Source organism: Neomonachus schauinslandi, chromosome X (genome assembly GCF_002201575.2).
Source record: "Neomonachus schauinslandi chromosome X, ASM220157v2, whole genome shotgun sequence".
Lineage (NCBI taxonomy): Eukaryota > Metazoa > Chordata > Mammalia > Carnivora > Phocidae > Neomonachus > Neomonachus schauinslandi.
Window position 1 is genome coordinate 119,678,295 of NC_058419.1, and position 15,941 is coordinate 119,694,235.

A 15,941-nucleotide genomic window follows, 5' to 3' on the forward strand; every position below is an offset into this window, starting at 1 on the left:
AGAAAAAAGGGGGGGGGGGGCAGCGTCAAGGACAGGCGGGGGCGGGAAGGGGGGCCCCCCCCCCCCCCCCCCCCCCCCGCCCCGGTGGTACGGGGCAGCCCAGGCCCTCCCCCAGAGGACGCCAGTGTCCAACAGTGACATGGACCACACAGCAGCTCCCGGCAGCCGCGAGCCACAACCCCAGCCACTCGGCACAGCACCTGGGGCAGCGTCCCCGCGTGCCACTCGGCCCTGCCCTCTGCCTGCAACTGTCTGTGTCCTGAGGACCGCGCAGGGAACAAAGCGAAGTCCTTCTTCTCAGGCGGCGGTATGCTAGTCAAGGAGACGGAGTACATCACTAGGACAGGCAGCCGTCAGTGCCTTAAGGAAAAGGGATCCAGCGTCCAGGACAGAGTGTGACAGAAAGGGGTCCTTTTTAGAGCCGTTGCTTAAGTGAGGATCTTGGTGAGACACCATTTGTGCAGAAAACTACAGCAGGGAGGGAACAGGTGTGTGGAATTTGGGAGAAAGACTGTCCCAGGCACAGGGAGCTACACGTTCCAGTGGGGAGAGCCACAGGGTGGCCGGGGGGGGTGACACCGGGGGAAATGAGGTCAGGACAGGGTAGTGGGGACTGTATCTAAGTGAGAGAGAAAGCCCCAGGGAGCCGTAAGCACAGGAGACACCGTAAGAGTCCCCACGACTACAGCAGGAGAATGGTGAGCCATAACAGCGACGATGGCAGAAGCCGCGGGAAGGGAACGGGGCCAGGTGTGGCACCGGTCGCTAAGAAGGTGGGCAGGATGGTGCCCCCCTCCCGGAGTGCTTTGGGCCATCACACCAGCACGCGGGGACCGTACAGGTGTCCTGGTGGAAAGAGGCTTCAGTGGCACGTAAGCGTGGGAAACTCGGGGTGAAGCAACGTTAAATGAGCTTTCTGGCTGCGGGACAACTCGAAATCTAACACGAGGTACATTCCGTATCTCCAGGAGATCTAGAATAACTAGAGAGGGAAATCTCCCACACCTACTGGCACACTCAGCACATTCTTGGACATCACCCATTTGGGAAACTGCGCACATCCTGCTCCTGAGTCCTCCGCCTTTGCCCCTGGATGTTGCTAACAAGTTACATTAAGATCATTTTTCCAAACAACCTTCAGAAACTTGAGGGCAGCGCAGCCCAGCAGCATTTTCACTGCAAAAGATCAATTTTTCTAAAGACTTTCGTACTCAAAAACGCTGCTCCTATTTTCCAAAGACTTTTATAAAGGGCCTCAAGAGAAACGCAAGTTACAACTACACTGAGATAACTATCTCTCACCTATGAGACTGGCAAAAACGCAAAAGCGTGACAACACATTCTGTCGGCACAGCCGTGGCAAGAGAAACTCCTCTGTTAGTGGTAGGAAGGCAACAGGGCACAACCCCTAGAGAGGGGGTTTTGGCAACATCTCCTAAATACAACCGATGCATTTACCCTTTGACCCAGCAGACCCACTTTTGGGAACTTATCCTGAGCTCTTTCATTTGTACGCGTGCACAGCATCGGATGTAAAGCTGATGGGCCACGTTATGAATGGATGGATGAGGCTGACCACGCCAGGGCCCACTGAAGCTCTCCACGTCACAGCAGGAGACAACCGGAGTCTGCAGCTCCCGATGGAAGTACCACCACCGCCGGCTACGAGAGAGACTTCGCCCCCAAAAAAGAATAGAAAAAGAACTTGGGCTCAAATCAGATCAAGCCTCTCGAACTAACTGCACTAGTCTGCGTAAGTAGCGGGGGACGGAGGAACATGGGAAATGTGCGGCGAAGCGGCAAAACCCAGTATCAGGGAAATTCTATAGGACGAGCAAATTGGTTTCTTCAACAAGTAAGTTGTCAGAAAGGAGAAAAAAAAAAGGACAGGGGAGTGGAAATTCAGAGACACACCAACCAAACATACTTTGCAGGCCTCATCCAAAGCTGGACCCAAACACGCCGGAGAAATGGGAAAACTTGCTGGAGAAGGGATGATGTTAAAAGATGACTATTCAGTGGGGCACAGGCGTTTATAGCTATGTTTTCAAAAGGGACCCCTAACTTTAGAAGAGCTATCTGTGGATTCAAAATGATTCTGGGATTTGCCTCAATAAGGCATTAAGGGTTTGGGGGAGGCGATGGGCTGACAGACAAAACACGACTGGCCCCCGTGTGGCTGGCTGGTGAGGTGGGGTGAAGGGTACAGCAGGGCTCCATGCTACCGTTCTTTCTACTTTGGTGTATGTTTGACATTTTCCATCATTAAAAGTTTATATCTATTACACATATACACACACACACACACACACACACACACGTACCTAATTCTATCATTAACCCAGAAACTGTGTTCATGGCCAGCTCCCATTTATAAAAATTAACAACATACATAGACCTTTAAAAAAAAAAAAATACAAAAGGTTCTTTTTCCTTCACTTGGACCCAAGCATAATGATGGATTTCCTTGCTAGCCAGGAAAGTTCACCAAGATAAACAAGTAAGAGTTTAAAATGTTATAAGCGGCTAAACTCCTGGCGACGTGCTCTGGAAAAGAATATCCTGGATATTCTGGGAAGCAAGAACAGCAGAAAATTTTCTGGAGGAAAATCTAGGGTCTCTGCCTTAAATCAACATTGGTAATAACATCCAAGAAGCCCTTTTCCATACCACGGCTCAGGTATTACCTGTGCTTAGAGTTAGGATTTTACAGTAGGGGTAGGGTGATCACATTATCAATGCTCACAAAGTTTTCAAAATTTCTCAATAAAATTACCAAGCTGGCATGATTTGATGGAAGCATAAGAGGCAGTCTTCAATACCAGAAAAATAATGAGGCTGTTTTCGTCTCCTACATAGCCTGTGTAATTCAGGGGAAGGTTACGAGATTATTTTTTACTTGCCAAGAATTTTAAGCATGGCATGTGTGCCCCTGTTTTGTCTCCTTCCTGGGAGGACAGAGTGAGCGCATATAGTTAAACAGCCGGTTAAACACTGCCTCTCGGGGCAGCTCTCGCTGGAAAGCCTCAGTGAGTCCCCCAGAACCAAGGCTGGGTCCAGAACCTTCTCCCATGCCACTCCTCGACCTCCCCCGGGGAGGGCGGGCATCCCCACAGGCTCTGGGAGGGAGGGAGAACGGTCCCCTGGGCAGGGACACGTTTACCCCTGCAGGGGTCCAGTCAAAGCTCTCCCTGCACTGGCTGCCTCCCATCCCATAAACCTGGACAAACCAAGGCCGCCTCTGCCTCTTCTTGAAATTTGTTCCACTACGAACGATAAACTGACTTCCTAGAGGCGCCGAGGGCAAGGGGTTTCCTCGGCCCCCTGAGCCCCAGCACCTTTGCTTTTCTAGCCCCCAGCCTTCAGTTGCCAGGGCGGGAGACCCTCTGTGTTCAGAGAAGGAAACGGCCATGGCCAGAGTGGTGGAGGCCAGAGGGACGGGCCCCAGGCCCAGCAATCTTGCTCCCGAAGCCAGAGCAGGCGGGGAAAGGTGCTGGGCCAGGCTCCCCTCTGAGGCTCAGGGGTCCTGTGTGGCTTCAGAGTGTTCCTGAACCGCCCCAAACCTCCATCACCTTCCCCAGAGCTTCTACAAGGGAGAAGGGACCCATCTGAAATGTGCAGCCCACACAATGCCTAGCATTCAGTTACGTCATATGATCTGGAGACCCTGGGAAGTGTCCGCGCTCCCTGGTAATGAGAGAAAGCTACTGCGTGGCCAAAGGAAAGGATGGCATCAATCTCCGATTCAAGCAGACAGCCCTAGTAACTTTAGAAGACCTCCCAAATGAAATGATCTGCTTCTGCTTACTTTGTATCTGGCCCTTTAGCAGAAGTGACACGGGGAAGTGTGGCCCCAGCACACACGGACGCAGCCTAGCAGGCATCTGAGCATCTGGAGGTGGGCTGGCCATGGGGGTAAAATTACAGGACATGTACTGGTGTGCTGGGAAGCACTGGGGCAGACGGACAAGATGAGCAACAAAACCGGTAACCGATATTGAAAAAGAAGATTGCTTTGCCTAAGGGAAACTTTTTAAAGAAGCTGTGCTGACCAGGACTAATTAAAGGAACCCCCATCATGGACTGAAATCACGGGAGAAAGTGCGCGGGCACACACACGTGCACACACACTGCTGGATAATGGTAGAGAAGCAAAAAGCTGACGGTAGGGTTAAAAGACCCCAGGTCACACTAAGTATGTGGACGGGATTACCAAAATCCACCGTGTGGCGGGACCTGCAGAGGGCACGGTTAGGTCTCAGGGCCAGAGAGAGCCAAGTCCAAGTGCCCCTCCGCAGGACCCAGCTCCCCTTTCTATTGTGACTCCCTTGGTGCCTGTAAGTCCTTAATAGATAAGCCCTGAAATAAAAATGGGCAAACAAATCATCAACCAAAACAATCCTGGATGATTAAGAAAGTGAATCTCAACCTAGTATTAAACAACAGGGTTTGACATGCCCGGTAATTACCCTTTATATGAGGCTGAGATAATTATGCTTGTCAAACACTGACATTCTTGTATCACTTCCCTATAAAGAGCAATGGGGCACACTGTGTTGCATGTGCACACAGGATTCAAGAGAGTGGCACGCTGCCCACCCTTCCCAAGAAGAGTAACCACACGGACCCCGGCCACTTGCTGAAGGCTGACTACAGCAAGCTCTGGTGCTGCCCTCTGGACTATTTGGCCCAATGATCGCTGCTCTGGACTGAAGGGGCCTGGCCCCCCACAGTTCACAAGGTGAGCCCTACCTCCTAATGTGATGGTATATGGAGATGGGGCCTTTTGGGGGGGGCAATGAGAGTTAGATGAGGTCATGAGAGTGGGGTCCCCATGACAGGGCGAGTGTCTTTAAAAGGAAGAGACACCGGAGACCAGAGCTCCCCACCAGTAGTACGTAAAGACAGGGCCAGGAGGCAGGAAGCAGGCCCTCGCCAGATACCAAATTTGCCAGTGCCTTGATTTTGGACTTCTAGCCTCCAGAACCATGAGAAATCAATGTCCGCTGTTTAAGCCCCCTGGTCTCTGGGATTTTGTCAGAGCAGCCCTAGCTAAAACCATCCCATCCCCACTGACTGATGAGAAAAGTAGACACAGACGGTTTCATGAAGCACATGCTCAAGTTCAGCAAGTGAAGACAGGCTCTGAATCCAGAGAGAATGGACTCTCGACCGATCAACAAGCATATGATACCCTTTTTCTCATCCAAGTACTAACCAGGCCCGACCCTGCTTAGCTTCCGAGATCAGACGAGATCGGGCGTGTTCAGGGTGGTATGGCTCGAGAAAATCAATTCTTGGCCGCCTGGGTGGATCAGCTGGTTAAGCGACTGCCTTCGGCTCAGGTCATGATCCTGGAGTCCCGGGATCGAGTCCCGCATCGGGCTCCCTGCTCAGCAGGGAGTCTGCTTCTCCCTCTGACCCCACCCCCTCTTGTGCTCTCTCTCTCAAATAAATAAAATAAAATCTTAAAAAAAAAAAAAGAAAATCAATTCTTTCGGAAGAGTAAGATCACCATTTATAAAATAACTTTTGCTCACTGAATTTGCTGACTTAATGTAGCTCACAAAAAAGAAATTCAACCCCAAACTCTTAGTAGGGATAAAGTTCTAACTGTAAAGATGCCAATAGGAAGAAGACTTATAGACCAGACTGTCCAATAGGATGTTCTGTGACGATGGGAATGTCCAAGTATCTGTGCTATCCAAGTTGAGAACCACTGGGGGCTCATGTGCCCTCCAGGAAACATCTGACATCTAGAGAGAGTTGTGGCTGTCACAAGTGAGAGGGTACTACCGGCATCCAGGGGGTCAGAGCTAAACATCCTATGATGCACGAAGAGTCATCTGGTCCAAAATGTCAATCGTGCCAAGGTAGAGAAAATCTACACTAGCCACAGTGACAACCGAGCATTTCAGATGTGGCTATGTAACTGGGGTTCTAAATTTTTAATTTTATTTCATTTCAATTACTTTAATTCATTTTAAATTTGAGTTTTAGAACAAACAATTTTGAGGCTAAAACGAACAAGACTGGAGTTCAAATTTAAACAGCCACGTGCGTCTTGGACGGTGCAGCTACAGAGAACGTGAATAAGTAGAAAATAAAGGTCTTGTTTCCCACGTAGCTCCACTTAAAGGAACCAAGTATCTTCAAGGAAAAGAAAGATTCTGAGGCTTAGGATTGGGGGGAAGGAGCATAAATAAAGCATAAAAGGGAACGCCCACGCAGCTTGAGGACACATGCGCAGACACCACACAGGTGAGCCCAAGAGGAAATCGCAGGAAAAGCGCCCCTTCCGGGATCACGGGCAACTCACTCTTGCAGGGTCTCCACCCCCTTCTCCTTGTACTGCAGTTCTTGCTTCATCTGGGTCAGCTCTCGTTTTAATCTGGAAAGCTAAAGACAAATTACGTTGTTTTTTTTTTTTTTTTTCCAAAAAAAAGCTGTGGTGAAAATGACTTCTACAGTTGTTAGCACTGTCATCTAAGTTCCTGATCGGCTCACGACCCACTGGATCATCTATCCTCTCCACGAATTTCCATCCTCGGGCATACACAGCAGCCATCCTGGAAGGAGTGTCTCCTTAGATACAAGAATCCCAGATCACTGACACGTTCCTGCCTCTGTGGAACCGGCAACTGCTTTCTTTCTCAAGGTAGTGATTTACACATTCCAATCAGCGAACTACGCCATACTCGTTTCATCTTCCCTCTGCTTACTACTTAGATCCCACACGTGAAGTGCTGTTGCTGAAAGCATGCTGTCCCACTAGGGAAAGTCAATCCCCTGAGTGCTTACTTCAACAGACTGAGCACCCACTGCAGGCCTGTGTCAAGACTCAGGGGCTGGACCTGGCGGCTCGCATGTTTCGTCAACGCCGCAGGTGTTTTTCTCAGGTGCGCTAGATCCTGAGAACCCCTGCACTGAGACACACCAGAAGAGGCGGCTTCGTTTCCAAGATGTCCCCCTTCCCACACAACCAAGATAAGGGACTGAGGGATGAAACGGGGTGGCACATAACGGATTCCGGTGTCACTGGGAAGGAGCATCAGAACCGTCTGGTCAAATGCCACTGCAGGAAGGATTTCCCTAGGAATACAGCAACCGGGGAAGACCGGCAGATTCCAAAGCTTCTGAGGGTCAAGGCTGCCATCCCACTAATAAAGGGAAGCAGTCCTTTGAGATCAGGGCCTAATGTCACCTAATCTTTCCAAACTGGGTGGGAGGAGTCTAGCTCTCTGAAAAACACAGAGGGATACAGGCGATTTTTTGTTAGATGGGCTGTGGTTTCAAAAAGAAACTTTCCCGGGCGCCCGGGTGGCTCAGTTGGTTAAGCAACTGCCTTCGGCTCAGGTCATGATCCTGGAGTCCCAGGATCGAGTCCCGCATCGGGCTCCCTGCTCGGCAGGGAGTCTGCTTCTCCCTCTGACCCTCCCCCCTCTCATGCTCTCTCTCTCATTCTCTCTCTCAAATAAATAATAGAAAATCTTAAAAAAAAAAACTTTCCCCCTCCTCTTAGAAAAAAGTGAAGAATAAAACCAAATGTAATGATAATCCACAAAACTGAAAATCTTAACCAAAATATGAGTGTTAGACACACTGACCACCATTAAGTGAACCATGATAAGCAATAGTACATAAAAATACATATGGGGCTTCTAGTTGTGAAAGCACTCATTTTACTCACCCTATCCCGACGACTTGCTATTTCTGCTTTAATTTGATATGGGTCGTACTTTGTATTTGCTGAATATCCAGAGAAGGCTAAACAGAAGGAAAATATTTTATTTTATAATGGATCCTTTAAAATAAGTAAATACACATAGACAGGAACTTCTAAAATCGATAATTAATTCTAAGTCTCCGATTTACAAGTTGGCACTGGCTCCTAAGGAATTAACATCTCACATCCTCAAATCTTGATGTTTGATTTCTTCGTGAGGCCTTTCTACGTGATTCCACACGAGAAAATAGATGGCTGTCGGTAAACCAAAACTCGACTGCAAAATTACTAGGGTTAAAAACCACAGATACACTCAGTGGGGTTGCAGGGGGTGAAGGTGCACGGCGTGTTGTGCTGCGTGTTTAGCTAGAACACACCACACAGCTAAGTGCTTCCTTCCACAGCGCAGCACGCGGGGCTCCAACTCCCGAAGAGCCACAGCGTGGTGAGTACGAACAGCCGGTACGTGGGGGTGAACGCGACGCGGAGGGCTGCCGAGCTGTGTGCCGAGCACAGCCAGCCAGACGGCAAGAGCCCTGCCAGCGATCCGGCAGCTCGAGCCCTTAGCGGCTGCTTGCCATCGCTACCGCCCTGCTCGCCTCCCTGCACTGCTTTTTCTTGACGCTTCTGTCTCCTCTCTCTTAGGCTGCGGAAGCCGTCCGCTTGTGTGCGGCACTGACGTGGTCTAGCCCTGCCCTAGCTGGTGGGGCGTTCCCCTGTCTTCATCTGCGGCCACCCCACGCTGGTGTGACCTGCCTCCGGGTCACTGACAGTAACTTCACGTGCTCAGAAGACCCATCTGCAGTGCCAGCATCTTTCCTTGACTCCTTTGATCTGGCTACTGAAGGGTGACTGTCATTCAGGTAACTAGGTGCCAACGGCTAGAAACTAGCTCAAAATAATTTCCTGCCTTTGTAACAGAGAGGATGGCTCAAAGTCATCAAGCGGCTTACACAGCAAGATTGTTTTAATAGCCTCAACTAGAACTACATCCGAAGTGAATTTGAGCAGTTCGGACAGCTCTTTAAAAACCAGTTCTATAAAGAACTTACTACTGAAGTCCCTATCAGTCAGAATTTCAAACCATTAGAATCTACTAGAAATAAATATCTGGAAGAGCTAAGCCTTTGCCAACTTTATCTCAAATGTTCTTATATTTAGAATTGTAATCTCTCGAAGACATGGAGTAAGATATTTTTAAAATAGAATTCTTTCTCAGATGAAGACTATTTACAAACCCTACAACTTCCATCTTGACAGACTCTTTGGCTTCATTTAAGATCAGTACTGAAAGCCACACCTTATACAAAGCCCTTAAGAGTCAGAAATCATTTCTGTAAAATCTCCACATTAAACTCCTGGGACTTAAAGCTTTCCCAGACCCGAGCCGAGGGGACTTCCACTTGGACCCAGATAAGAAGCCAATGAGCCCAGGGCTCGCGGACTCCTCACTTCCCTGTGTGTCACCCTGCATTTGAGGAAGACAATGCCCACAGTTATCACCTGGGATTGTTCCCATATGGGATAGAAAGGAACCCCATTACCCAAGTCCAGGGAAGTTAACTGCAATGTTAAACAGCAGTAACCAGGGTCTGAAATCGTCGCCACAAAACTCCTACGCAATTTCATAGGGAAAATTAGCAGAGAGACTTGAGATAACAGGATACAGTTTGAGAAACACACAGCAACCTGTCCCCCAGTTCTCCTTCCTAACTCACGGGACCCTGAGCTTGTTGGGGATGCACCTCTCCCCTGGGAGACTCGGCGTGTGCCCAGTCCTGGAGGGGGAGGGAGCCTGATAAGCCACGGCCTCACTGAGCTCCGAATCCAGCCCACTGCCGGAGGATTCAGTTAATGGGACAAGAGATGTCCTTTGTCCGGGTCCATGGGAGTCAGCCTTTTGTGTTACTTACAGCTGAAACCATCCTAAATGACAGAATAGGTTTTACTTATGTAGGTAGCATTCAAGGTTAGCTTTGCTACGGTCTCTAAAATTGTAAAATTCAAGGACTGGGAGGAGGGAAAAGGCAACTCAAGTACCTAAAACAGCAAGTGCATTTATCTTCAAATACTGAGGAGAGTTGTGAACACTGGCATAACTTTTAATAATATAATTGAACTTATAAAGACAAACTCTTAGTTCCTTACCTCTGCCAGTAAGTCCAACGTAACCCATCTCTGGAGTCCAAGGAATACCTCAGGACTCCAGGCTCCATTTTTAACGGCACACGCTCCACAACGTTTAAAAAAAAGAATTATCTTTCTCTGTTAAGACATGTCTCCAATCTCAAGGTTTATGATAAATATCAGACTCTCACCTCTAAAGCTTTCTTCTCTCTTGAAGACTTGAGTGGGCACTACTATTAAACAGCTTAAGGAGTCCACTCAGGCATATGGTAGTACTTTGGGGGATGTAAGAACAAGGTTACGGTCTACCTGGACCACAGCAACGTAAACTATTAGACCTTGCTATTAGAAGGTGCCTTTCACATTTATTTCATCTATTCTCATAAAATCTGTGTGAGAGTGGGGCGCCTGAGTGGCTCAGTTGGTTGGGCATCCGACTCTTGATTTTGCTCGGTCGTGATCTCGGGGTTGTGGGATTGAGCCCCACATCAGGCTCCGTGCTCAGCATGGAGCCTGCTTGGGATTCTGTCTCTCTCGCCCTCTGACTGTCCCACCCCACCCCCTGCCTGCGCTTGCTCACTCTCTGTCTCTCTAAAGTAAAATAAATCTCTTTTAACAAAATCTTTGTGAGAGACGATGATTACATTTCCCCACTTGACAGAGACTAAGTTTGTAGTGACTCGATCTGCATCAGTCAAAAAGGGACTTCTGTCTGACACTTGGGCTCCTGTGGGCCAGCTGCCCACGATTCTTCAATCAGATCAGCTCTCCCAGCGGGAGAATGCATGGCCCTCCAGCACTTAGATGCTGCAGACTCCAGTACTGACGTTGGATTTCGATTTTATGGCATACTGAAAAGGGAAAACACGTATGGTGCTGTGTCTGTCTGTCTCTGCCTCCCTGTTTCCCTGCTCCACACAGGCCTCCTCTGTGCTGTGAGAACCTGAGATCACCTGAGGGGACGACACGCTTCTCGGAAGACGTGCTCTGGGCAGACCGCTCCTTAGGACCAAGTGTGCACCTCCAGGCGTCAGCACTGTAGGGAGGTGCTCAAGGAAGCCAAGAGAACTCTGGCAGAAAGGACGGCAAGCCCTGACAGTTCCCATGCTGACAGGTACTAATTTACCAGAGCAGCGACAAAGGCACGCATGTAAATAACCCAGGCCAACAGAGGACATGACATTTGTTTTTTTAAAGGCACCATAAGCAAAGGAAGAAAAAAATCGAACAAGCCCACTCAGAGGTGACCTAGAGAAATAACACAGGATGCCACCAAATTCAAACCAAGCATTCTCTCAGAAATGTTCTCTAGGGCGGACTAGGGGATTATCTCTCAATAGACACGGATGCTCTGCAATCACCTTCAAGATTGAGTCTTACCAACTAATAACCTGTGAAAAACGCTGCGTGATCCATTTTTCTCCTGCCAGCTCCAACATGCTTGCATGAAGTAAAACAAAAGGTTGAACGGATGGACTGTGGCCATCATCCCAACCTAGACAGTAGAGGAGAAACCCTCTCCAGGATAACCAGTGGAAGACAGTCTTTGTGGGATGGGCTTAAAGCCTCAGAAAGAATGTTGGCAAAACTGCTAACTGATAAGGTCAAGCTTCACCACCACCTAACCCAGGAATTCAGGGTGGGTCAGCGCTTTCTCACGGGAGATTAGGCCAACTCTCCCAACCACCCAAAGATACTTTTGGTGCAGACTTCCGGTAGTTCCTAGGAGCTAGGATAACAAAGTCATATGCCTGCTGCTGGAAGGGACCATCACAAGTCAATCTAGACTACTGGATTCCCAACTCTGAGAATCACCTGGGATGCTTTACAAACAAATGTCTGGCCCCACCCAAAACCAATCAGATCAAAATCTCTGGGAGTGGGGCCCAGGCAGCAGCTTTTAAAAGCCCCTCAGGAGATTATACCCTGTAGCCAGGGTTCGGAGCTATTGGTGTAGACCAGGGGTTGGGAAACTTCTTCTGCAAAAGGCCGGACAGTAAATACTTTTGGTGTTGTGAGCCATATGGTCTCTGTCTCAACTCCTCAACTCTGCTGTTGTAGCTACTACAGACAATAGGTAAGTGAGTCGATGTGGATGTGTTCTAATAACACTTTATTTATAAACAGCCAGAGTGGACAAGAGTCAGCCCAAAGGCCACACATAATTTGCTGACCTGTGGATTAGACTATAATTTACCCTGCAAATGGTCATACACTTCAACCGAATGCATCCGGAAGCTAAAGTTTCTCAGGAAGACCGAACGATTAGCTCCAGAATAAAAGCTTCCAACATAACAAACGTATTCAGTGGGAAAGGCAAAGAGAAGAACACATTACAATGAAGAAAGCAGGGCATCTTCTTCTAGATGAGGAATCAATTCATTCTTCACCCAGAGAGAATTACGCTCACTGTATGAAATAAATGCATGCAACTGGAGACAAATTTTAAAGTAAATTTAAAAAAAGAAAAAGACCTCCCTCTTTCCACCGCTAGATATGAGCAATGTTAACAAGTTAATGAAGCAAAGTGTACAAAACAGTGACTTAATGCAAAGCAAATACAAATGTAACCACCCAAGTCAAGAAACACAAAGGTCTCCAATTGTCAGGTAGTACTTTCACTTTTCAATTTTTGTAGTGATCCTGAAGGCTGCAAGAAATTCTTTCACTACAACAATTTTAATAAAACTCCTTTGCCAGCAACACAACACAACACGTGAAGAAAGTAGGAAAAAACTACAACACGGAGCTGCAGAGAAGTAGCGGCTGAGCAGCTCCTGCCCCGCGCTCTACGGAGCATAAAATAGGCCTGGGTACCGAGCAGCCCCCAGAAATAAAGCAGAGTAGGGTTCTTAGTCTCACGGGGACATGTACGCTCAAATCCAGCCAGCATCTGAACCTGTTTTGCTCAGGGACAAAAAAAGGTCAAGGCTTGGATATTCTTAAGATACCAGATGGCCCAATATTGACACAAAATCTCTTCTCTCCAGTGAATGGAGTTTTATTCTGGTGATTTCCAGAACTCAGGGAGAAATCTGTGAAGGGTGTGGCAGAAATGCACCTCCCTTACTCCCACCCTCCTTCATACCCTTCTGCTCCAATATTAAAAATGGCTGTTTTAGTTAATTCCTCTGTTCACCATCATTGCCTTATTTTCCCCACCATCCGCCATTAGGGATAAATCGTGTCCCCAACATTTAGTATTTACCAACAGCAGGTGCTAAATAAGTATCTGTTGGAAACTAAATCCTACCATGGGCCACAAGAAAGCCAAGAAGCAGATGGTGCTCTGCCTTCCATTTGCCCCTTTTAGTGCTGCAAAATTGCCAGATGACTTGTCCATTTGTAATCGGTCTTTATTTCCAGATAACTTGAACAATGAGAGGGCAAGGTGTTTCAAAAAGCACGATTAGCTCTTTTGCGCTGCCTCTCCCATGTCTAGGAAACAGTACAAGGCACTGAAGGCCACGTACACAAACAGATCTCGGTTCAAGTCCAAGCTCTACCATTTACTGGCTATGTAAACTTGAAGAAGTAACTTAGCCTTCCCAGTATCGTTTCTCATGTGTACAACAAAGACAGCGTCATGTACCTCAGAATGTTGCAATCCCAACAATGCAGAGATAATAACACTAGCCCACTGAATACTGGCTCTTTTCCCTTCAAGTCATTGCCGATGAAGGAAGTAATGAGAAGTAAGTCCAGATGTTATTCTGTTCCCAGTACGAGAGCACGGAGACGCCTCCCTGCTTTAGACGACTAGCCCTGACAGCAATCTGGGCTGTGTGAGACCGGCGTGGCCAGAGAGAATTCCTTTGAGTCATCTAAAAGAGTTTTCCTCATCGTAATTGGTAGTTCAGGTTAAATGGCAAGCTGGAAAGAACTTCGTTAGAACCCCAGAGACAGCAGCAACCTGGTAAAGCACTTAGATTAAGTCCTAGATTCCATTCCGAGTCTTTTCCCAGATGAGCCGAGAGGCCCTGGCAAAATCCACTGGCATCTCCAGCCCTTCATGAAAACAGGCAGGCCCAATGTGGCCCCCGAGGCCACTTCCACAAGTGGATGCAGAGACCGCGTCTACATAGACACTTCTAGCAGGTCGGGATTCTGATGAGCGTGTCAGAATCTCAAGTCAACACTACAGAGTCATCTGCTTCCTCTACTAAAGGTTTCCTCATGCACCACTCAGGACAGCATCTTGAGTATTGTTTTTTTACTGGGCAGTCATTAAATTCTACGGAGCACAGGAAGGAATATAACTGAGTGCAATTCCCTACTTGCCCAAATGTCAAGGGAGAGAAAAGCCCATGGAAATACAAACACTGATGCTGAGGGATGTCCCAGCATTAAAGGACTACAAGTTCTCAGTGCTCTTCATCTGCGTGCTCAGCTTTGCCCTGGGACTCCTCCTCTCTTGCTTCCCCCAGGGCTGGGTGTGGAATCCAACGGGGTGCTCGATGGTCATCCTAACCCTGCATCCGCAAGGGCTCAGGTCCCCAGCCCCCACCTTCACTGCAGCCAAAGTCTTGGAGGCATGGGTAGTAGGCAATCTTCCCTTGAGGCAATTTGTCTTTTTCAATCACTGGCAAGAAACTTCCTGCCAAATTTTTCTGATATGTCTTTCTCCCATTCCATTCTTATTAGAAGAACTGACTGGAGAGCCTTTGGAGACTTAACCAAACCCAACTAGGGGACAGATAAGGTCCCTAAAGGCTACTGGGAAGAAACATTCTATTAGGTTGAATCATATGAGACTGCCAATATTCAGCCCTTTTTAAGCTACAAAAACAACAACTTCATATGGTTCAACCTAGCTTCTGTCAAGTCACTTTTCTAAAAGGCTTCAAATCGCTAACCCTACGCTCTCAGAAACAGTTATAAGCCTCCGCTGCAGCTAGGTGTGACCTCGGAAGTACGAAGTCCATGGGCTTCTAACGCTATGAGGCCACTGAGAGAGACCATATGCTGGGCCATAAGTCATCTCAGTAGAATCCCAAAGACTGAAATCTTACATGTGTAGTTTCTGACCACAATGGGATTCAATTAGAAATCAACAACATGACATCTTTAACAAGTGTCAATAACTGACTTTTAAAGAACCCCGGGTCAAAAAAGAAACTACAAAGGACATGAGAAACCATTCTGAAATGACTGAAAAAATACCAACATTTGTGGCATGTAGTTAAAGTTGCACTTAATGAAGAATTCATACCTTTAGAGGTCATGTGAGAAAGTAAGAAAGCTCTCAAATCAATGATCTAAGTTTCTACTTTAGGAAGCTAGGAAAGGAAGAACAGAGTAAAGCCAAACTAAGAAGCAGGAAGAAAATAATAAAGAAGAGAAATCAATAAAATAGAAATGGACAAGAAACAGGAAAAGAAAAAAAAAAAAACCCAAAAGCCAGTTTATTGTAAAGATAAATACAATCAATAAAAGTTTAGCTACACTGATTTGAAAAAAAAAAGACACAAATTATTAGTATCAGGAATGAAAGGACACCACTTTGGAGTGTCTAGATATTAAGAAAATGGTAAGGGAATTCTACAAACAGCTTTATAAACTTGACAACTTAGGTCAGCAGTTGGCAAATTCCCTGCAGGCCGAATCAAGCTTGTTACCTGTGTTTACACTTTTCTCAGAGCAAGCCACACACATTGGTTTATGTATTGTCCCTAGCTGCCTTTGCACAATAAAGACAGGTTGAGTAGTTGCAACGGAGACCATATGGCCCACAAAGCCTAAAGTATTTACTATCTAACCCTTGATAAAAAAAAAGTTTATTGACTTTTAGATTAGATGAAATAGACAAATTCTTTGAAACACATAAATACCACAATTGATTCAAGAAGAAACAGAACATCTGAATAGCCTTGTATCTATTAAAGATACTGAATTTATAGTTACAAACATTCCCACAATGAACTCAGGTCCAGATGGCTTTTCTGGTGAATTCTATCACGTTCCATCAAATACCAATCCCACACAAACTCTTTCTGAGAAGAGAAGAGGAGGGAACGCTTCCCATTTCATTCTGTGAGGCCTGATACCAAAATCAGAGGAAGACATTATAAAAAAAGAAACTCTGGAG

General features: G+C 47.2%; 1 protein-coding gene across 1 annotated transcript in view; it reads right to left on the bottom strand.

Annotated features, from left to right (window-relative positions):
- Positions 1–13,025, bottom strand: part of WWC3 (WWC family member 3) — a 69,552-nt gene extending 56,527 nt beyond the window's left edge. The window contains exons 1-4 of the mRNA XM_044911635.1: positions 13,016–13,025; positions 11,645–11,668; positions 7,691–7,767; positions 6,320–6,399 (exon numbers count right to left, since the gene is read on the bottom strand). Of these exons, the coding sequence (XP_044767570.1) occupies positions 6,320–6,399; positions 7,691–7,767; positions 11,645–11,668; positions 13,016–13,025 (191 nt within the window). The remainder of the gene's footprint in view (positions 1–6,319; positions 6,400–7,690; positions 7,768–11,644; positions 11,669–13,015) is intronic.
- Positions 13,026–15,941: the final 2,916 nt, after the last annotated feature.